This window comes from Mirounga leonina, unplaced genomic scaffold, assembly GCF_011800145.1.
Source record: "Mirounga leonina isolate KUSES-001 unplaced genomic scaffold, KU_Mleo_1.0 Mir_376, whole genome shotgun sequence".
Lineage (NCBI taxonomy): Eukaryota > Metazoa > Chordata > Mammalia > Carnivora > Phocidae > Mirounga > Mirounga leonina.
The window spans coordinates 2,284,375-2,292,232 of record NW_023270718.1 but is presented as its reverse complement, the minus strand read 5'-3'; the positions used below and the strand labels follow the sequence as shown (position 1 = coordinate 2,292,232).

General features: G+C 46.8%; 1 protein-coding gene across 1 annotated transcript; it reads left to right on the top strand.

Moving 5' to 3' along the window:
* Positions 1–4,414: 4,414 nt before the first annotated feature.
* On the top strand, positions 4,415–7,808 carry LOC117997957 (optic atrophy 3 protein-like). Its single transcript, XM_034986485.1, has 2 exons — positions 4,415–4,427; positions 7,332–7,808. Exons 1-2 carry the CDS (start codon positions 4,415–4,417, stop codon positions 7,724–7,726), a joined length of 408 nt encoding a protein of 135 aa, XP_034842376.1. The 3' UTR covers positions 7,727–7,808.
* Positions 7,809–7,858: the final 50 nt, after the last annotated feature.

Below are 7,858 nucleotides of genomic sequence, written 5' to 3'. Positions count from 1 at the left end.
CAAGCACTCATTCCTGAGGCCACTGCTGTTTGGCGGGATCCCCCTTGGGCTCAGCAGGGAGCCGTCGTCTTCAGTCTGAGAGCCCTCCTCATGACAGAATCAGCCCATTTCAGGGGCAGACACTCCGAGACCCTGGCGTTCTGTTCTGTTTGTTTAAACAGCTTTATTGAGGTGTAATCTACGTGCCACAAAATTCCTGTTTCCAGTGGATGCTTTTGTTTTTTTTTTTTTAAAGATTTTATTTATTTATTTGAGAGAGAGAGAATGAGAGAGAGCACATGAGAGGGGGGAGGGTCGGAGGGAGAAGCAGACTCCCCGCCGAGCAGGGAGCCCGATGCGGGACTCGATCCTGAGACTCCAGGATCATGACCTGAGCCGAAGGCAGTCGCTTAACCAACTGAGCCACCCAGGCGCCCCGCTTTTGTTATTTTTAATAAATTTACCTAGCTGTGCAACCATGACCAAAATTCAATCTTAGAAATATCTCTGTCACTCTAACGAGATCCCGTGTGTCCATTAGCAGTCACTCCCAACCCCCCCACCCCCTCACCCCTACCCCTTAGCCCCACTGACCCTCCCACCCCCACCCCCAGCCACCACTAATCTACTTCCTGTCTCTAGAGATTTCCCTGTTCTGGACATTTCGTATAAAAGGAACCATTAACACTATATGGTCTCTTGTGTCTGGTTTCTTTGACTCAGCATGATGCTTTCAAGATTCATCCATGCTGTAGCATGGATCACTGCTTCCCTCCTTTTTGTGTATTAATAATACTCCACTGTATAAATACACCCACATTTTATTTATCCACTCATCAGTCAATGGCCACTGGGTTGTTTCCACTTTTTGGCACTTGTGAATAATGCTACTGGGAACATTTGTGTACAAGCATGTGGACGTGTGTTATTTCTCTTGCGTAGATACCTAGGAGTGGATTTGTTGGGTCTTATGGTAAATTGATGTTTAACTTTTTAAGCAACTGCCAAACTGTTTTCCAAAGTAGCTGAACCACTGGGCATTCCCACTAGAGGTAGAAGAGTGTTGCTTTCCCTCTGAAACCTTGAAAGCAGTTGGGGTTTTTAGTTGTCTTGATTATAGTTATTCTAGTAGGTGTGAAATGGTACCTCGTTGTGGTTTTGATTTGTGTACCTCTAGTGACTAATGTGTTGAGCATCTTTTAATGTGCTTATTGGCCATTTGTATGTATGTATGTCTTCTTCGGTGAGATGTCTGTTCAAACCTTTTGACCATTTTAATTGGATTATTTATCTTCCTAATGTTGAGTTTTAAGAGTTCTTTTTTTTTTTTAGATTTTATTTATTTATTTGACAGAGAGACAGCGAGACAGGGAACACAAGCAGGGGGAGTGGGAGAGGGAGAAGCAGGCTTCCCGCAGAGCAGGGAGCCCAATGAGGGGCTCCATCCCAGGACCCTGGGATCATGACCTGAGCCAAAGGCAGACACTTAACGACTGAGCCACCCAGGCGCCCCGAGTTTTAAGAGCTCTTTATATGTTCTGGATACAAGTCCTTTATTAGATAATAATCAAACTATTATTAGATTATATTATTAGATAATAAATATATTATTATATATCAATATATAATAGTATTATTGGATATTATTTGTAAATATTTGCTCCCAGTCTTCTTACTTTCTTAATTGTATAAAATTCCTTTTTTTTTTTTTTAATTTTATGTATTTATTTGACAGAGAGAGACACAGTGAGAGAGGGAACACAAGCGGGGTGAGTGGGAGAGGGAGAAGCAGTCTTCCCGCGGAGCAGGGAGTTCTATGTGGGGCTCGATCCCAGAACCCTGGGATCATGACCTGAGCCGAAGGCAGATGCTTAATGACTGAGCCACCCAGGCGCCCCTAAAATTCCTTTTTTTTTTTTTAAGTAAGCTCTGTGCCCAACATGGGGCTTGAACTCCCAACCCCAAGATCAAGAGTCGTGTGCTCTACACACTGAGCCAGCCAGGTGCCCCTAAAGTTCCTTTTTTAAAAAAGATTTTGTTTGTTTGTTTAGAGCAGGAGTGGGGGAAGGGGCAGAGGGAGAGGGAGAGAGAGAATCTCAAGCAGACTCCACACTGAGCACGGAGCCCGACTTCCACAAAGGAACTTGCTTAGATTTTGGTATTATACCAAGTCTATGGATGAATTCAGGAAAAATTGATATTTTCACACTACCATTGATTCCAAGTCACCACAAACCCTCTCTGAAGAGATTATAAAAATTAGCAAGACACCCCAACCTGCATTATGAAGTCAGTATCACCGTAACACCCAAACCTGACAAGAACTTTGCAAAAACAAACATCTAGCTCTCTCATGCACAGAAGATACAAGTATCCTCAAAAAATTTAGGAGAGCAGGGGCACCGGGGTGGCTCAGTTGGTTGAGCGACTGCCTTCGGCTCAGGTCATGATCCTGGAGTCCCGGGATTGAGTCCCGCATCGGGCTCCCTGCTCGGCGGGGAGTCTGCTTCTCCCTCTGACCCTCCTCCCTCTCCTGCTCTCTGTCTCTCATTCTCTCTCTCTCTCAAATAAATAAATAAAATCTTTAAAAAAAAAAATTTAGGAGAGCAAATCCAACAATATATAAAAAAGAAAATTTATCATTTCAGAAATCTTATTAACATTTTGAAAAAATTAGTCCATGTAATTCATTATAAATAAAAAGAAGAAATGACTTATTATCATTTAGGTAGGTACAGGAAAGATATTTAATTAAAGTAGACACCCATTCATGATTAAAAAAAAAAACAACTCTCAGAAAACTAGGAAAAGAGTGGACTTCCTCAAGTTGGTAGAATCCTACAGCAAATATCATACTTCCTTCTTTGATGTCTCAAAGGAGCCAAGGAATAAATGGCAAAAGAATCGGGAAGGAAAAAATAGTTTTTATTTGCAGATGACTAGATATATACAGTTTAAAGAACTTAAAAGCTGTGTGTATGTCTGAATGCATATGTTTGAATTAATAAACTGATTCTGAAATTCACAAGGATGGAGCCTGATTTGTCCCCAGGCCACAGTCTGAGAAAACACCCTGCTGTTTAATGGTGGCATTTGTTGAAGCTTGTTGTGAAACCAGCCCCAAAGTTTTCACTTTGACCATGCCCACCAGAGACTAAAATGAATTCACATAACTCATTGATGCTTTGTACTCGACAGAAACTCATCCTGGCCTGCTCTGGAATGGGAACTTCCCAGTGAACTGACATCTCCTGCAAGCGTCCTAGATTAGCATCCTGCTGCTGAGTAGTTACCTGCCCCAACAGTTCAGGGTGAAAGAACCAACACACACTTCTATCACAAAATATCTGCTGCTCATGTAAAAATTAATTTCAGACAAGGAAACAGTCTGTATGGAAACAGTAGAGGTTGGTAGGGGGTTGGGCACAGGTGAGTTCATTCCAAAGATCACCCTGGAGAGATGTTCAGAGACCTTAAAAATCATGCTAGGGACTTTGGCTTTTTTCCTGAGGACACTGAGCCACAGCACATTCTGAGCAGGGGAAGGTCATGGTCAGATCTGTGCTTTAGAAAGACTCTTCTGGCTACCTTGTGGGGGCAGTGTTGGAGGCGGAAAGGGTGGGAGAGGAAGAGGCCTGGATCAGGGCAGGGGCTGCAGGGAGGGAAAGGAGGACGTAGAAGGCTCCAGGAGAGACACTCCCTTTGGGTCAGCACCCAGTGTCAATCCCACCTTGATTTTGGCATTGGCTGGGCAGGGCCTGCCCCCCTGTTCCCTGCACCATAACCTCAGCTGTAGCTTTCCAGTTAACACAATGGGTCCACATTCTCAGAGTTCTCACTTAGCTCACTTATCAAGATGTAGATGTGATACACCTGAGTGGTGACTCTAAACTTGTCTGCATGTTTGGATCTTCTATAATACAATGTTTTAATAAAGAAAGACTATGAAACTCACAAATATGGTAGCCAACCCCCCCTGAAACCGACAGATGTTCTGAAAGGAAAAGTTAATGAAATCTAACAGGATGTGGAAGGAAGAAGGGCAAAGAAAACAAGAAGAGGGACATCTAGAGGCGTGGAGGGTCAGTGCAGGCGGCGCCTCAGACTGTTCCGGAAGATATAAAGGGGAAATGGAGAGCAGGAAATGCATAAGATGTACAAAATGAGGGGCTCATCAAGACCACCCTTCTGACACCAATTGCAAGTTCGAGGGGGGCCCACAACAACCCCGTTTCGATAACTTGCTAGAAGGACTCACAGAACTCACTGAAAACTGTTATACTCCTAGTTACAGTTTATTACAGCAAAAGGATACAGATTACAATCAGCCAAGGGAAGAGGCACGGAGAACACAGCCCAAGAGAATTCCAAGTGTGAGCTTCCAGCTGTCCTCTTCCTGTGGAGTCATGGACAGAACTAACTTCTCCCAGCAACGATGAATGACAAACGTATGGAGTATTGCCAACCAGGGAAGTTCACCTGAGCCATGGCATCCAGGGGTTTTAGTGGGGATGGGACATAGAGACCAGATTTACCACCTGTGTGGCTGACCTTAGTTTCTAGCCTTTCTAAAGGCTGAACTGATACCACATGGTCCAAAGCCCCCACCATAAATTACATTGCTAGTACAGATTATCTGGCCTGGCCCAAGGCTCCAGGTAAACAAAGGTGCTCTTATCTGGCAGGACATTCCCCAAGAGCAAAGACCAGATCTCTGTTTGGGTAGGGTTAATACTTAGATGCACAGACAAGGAAAATTCCCAGGACTAAAGAGAGAAACAGGGTTCAGATAGAGGGGTATAAAATAAGGGAAACTCACTCATAGGCCCATTCAGTGCCACAGGGATGTCAACAACACCCCTCTGCCCATTACAGGTAATGAAGGTTTGCAAATTGCTGAGGAATGTGATTTTGTTTTTTGGGTTTTTGTGTGTGGGTTTTTTGTTTTTTTAAGATTTTATTTATTTGACACAGAGAGAGAGAGCACAAGCAGGGGGTGCAGCAGAGGGAGAGGGAGAAACAGGCTCTCTGCTGAGCAGGGAGCCTGAGGCAGGGCTCGATCCCAGGACCCCGGGATCATGACCTGAGCCAAAGGCACATGCATAACCCACTGAGCCACCCAGGTGCCCAAGGAGTATGATTTTGAACCAGTAATTCTGGCCCAGAAACTATCATCCTAGTCCCGTGTGAAAGTGGAAAAAGATATTTCAAATATGCAAAGATTCAAAATACTTAGGTACCAAGACCCTTTCTGAAAAAGGTACTTAGGGAGATACTTCAGCCAACCTAGAATGGAATTCACAGAGTCGGTTCCTCAAAGAGGAGGAACAGTGTGAAGGAGAACAATGTGAAGACAGGATGAGAGGACAGCCCCTCAGCGGCCCAGAAAATAGCTTACAGGTCCACAGCTGACTAATAAAGAGAATAGGAAAAAAAAAAGAGAGAGAGAATAGGAGCAAAGAGCTGGATGGTCTTGGTCACATGGTGAGCTAGGGATTGGTGGATCATAACCGGTATTTGTGGTGAGAAACACCACTCTAGGGAAAACTAAAAAGTGCATACAGTAAAATAAAACTCTAAATATGAGAAGGCTGGGCACCTGGCTGCCTCAGTGGGAAGAGCATGCAACTCTTAATCTCAGGGTCATTAGTTCAAGCCCCATATTGGACATGGAATATACATAAATAAGCAAACAAATAAAAAGTATGAAAAGACTAAAATGTGACATGACATGTAGCAATGGTTAGAGCCACCAACTGTTACTGCTTCAGAATGCAGAAACAAAATTACATCTTCGTTATGGGTTCACAGCGATTAGTATTTACATAACCTTAATTATATGTAATACGCTCTATATTTTCATTTTCAGACTCAGTCTATGGACAAAGCACTGAAGACTTATTTTAACCTTAGAAAGACACCATGGCCGGGCGCCTGGGTGGCTCAGTCGGTTAAGCGGTTGCTTTTGGCTCAGGTTGCGATCTTGGGGTCCTGGGATCGAGCCCCGCGTTGGGCTCCTTGCTCCGTGGGCAGTCTGCTTCTCTCTCTCCCTCTGTGCTCTCTCTCTCTCAAATAAATAAAATCTGAAAGAAAGAAAGAAAGAAAAAGAAAACTAAGATACTGTGGCAATGTAACAGTAATAGTATGGGGGACTGACCATAGGAGGTGGGGGAGTGGAGGGCAGGGTAGGGCAATTAATATGCTTATGGGTACACTTGTCAGGAAGTTCAGGCAATAGGCATATTATCTACAAGGACAACGATTACCGATAAACAGTAAAAAATTAAATTCAAATCACCTGTAAAAATTGAGAGTGGGGAAGGACAGGATATAGAATATGTGATAAAGTCACATAAGGGTGGATGGCAGTAGAACATTCAAAACAGAATATTTTTTAAAAAATTCAACTTAGTGAATCAAGAAATGGAGGTACAGGCTTGTTATTTGGCATCATGGGGTTAAACTAGAAGAAATCAATGCAGGGAAGACCAAAAGTGGTTGGAGTGGGAGCAGGACTGAAGCTGGAGGTGGGAAGGCAGACTTCCGTTTTTCAGTCTACCCCCTTCTATGTAGTCTAAATCATTCCCCCCATGTGCATGAGTTACTCTTCTACCAAAAAGGAAGGAAAGGTAATCAGGTCAGCTGTGGCAGGGGTGAAGTATACGATGTTTTCAGAAATTCATTTCTTAATGAGCTCGAGGACCCGTATTTTCCCGGTCAGTATCTCTGTATCTATGGATGGGTATTAATTATTCCCGGAGTGATTCGGGGTGTTTCAACACCCAAGCTCTGATTGTGTTGTGTTTATGGACGATGACACGCTCCTAGTCCTTATTCACCTGAATAAGCGATTAGGTAAAGAAGTTGTTGGCACAGCCTGGCCCAAGCCCGGAGCTCCTTCCGAAGCCCCAAACCCCATAGCGAACACGCCTCGGGAGATGGGAAGTGTCAGCGCCACCTTCAGGGGAGGCGGGGAGGATCCTGGCTGGCGCTCGAGCGCACTGGGGAAGGAGCTTGAAGGAGCAAGCTTTACACCTGCTTTTTTGTGACACCCCCCCCCCCCGCGAGGTGCGGTCCCCCACTCAGGACCTCCCCTCCAGAGCAGCATTTCTCATCCCTGGCTGCTCGCCAGAATCTTCTGGACGCTTTCAAAAGATGCCCTCCGGGCCACGCCAGGCCAGATAACCCGCTCGGCCCCTGCGCCGGTCCTCTTTAAGGCGCCCACTGCCTAACGCCGGCGATTCTGGCTGTCCGTGTCCCCATTGCTCCGGCCGGGACACCGAGGCGTCGAGGGGGGGGGGGGACTGCAGCGGCTCCCGCGCAAAAGATCCCTTCCCCCTCTTCCCCCGCAGTGTATCACTGGGCGGAGATGCGGGCCAAGATGCGCATCATGGGCTTCAATGCGCACGCCGTCAAGCCGCTGAACGAGGACGCGGCCGCCGAGCTGGGCGCCGAGCTGCTGGGCGAGGCCACCATCTTCGTCGTGGGCGGCGGCTGCCTGGTGCTGGAGTACTGGCGCCACCAGGCGCTGCGCGGGCGCAAGGAGAGGGAGCGGCACGCCGCCTGGAGCGCGATGCGGGACGAGGTGGGCCACCTGGCGCTGGCGCTGGAGGCGCTGCAGGATCGCGTGCAGGCGGCGCCGCTGCAGAGCGCGGTGGTGGAGCTGCAGGCGCAGATGCGGGAGGTGCGCGCCCAGCTCGGCGCCCGGGACCCGCCGTCCGCGCCCCAAGCAACGCCCAAGGAATAGGGGGCCGGGGGACCTGGGTCTTCGATGTGGCTGTGGTCTGGGCTGTGACGTCTCCGACATGACCTTCTGTCCCCACTGTCCCTTCCTGAACCGGCCCAGCTAATAACCACCCTGCCCTTTTAGGGGTAGAAG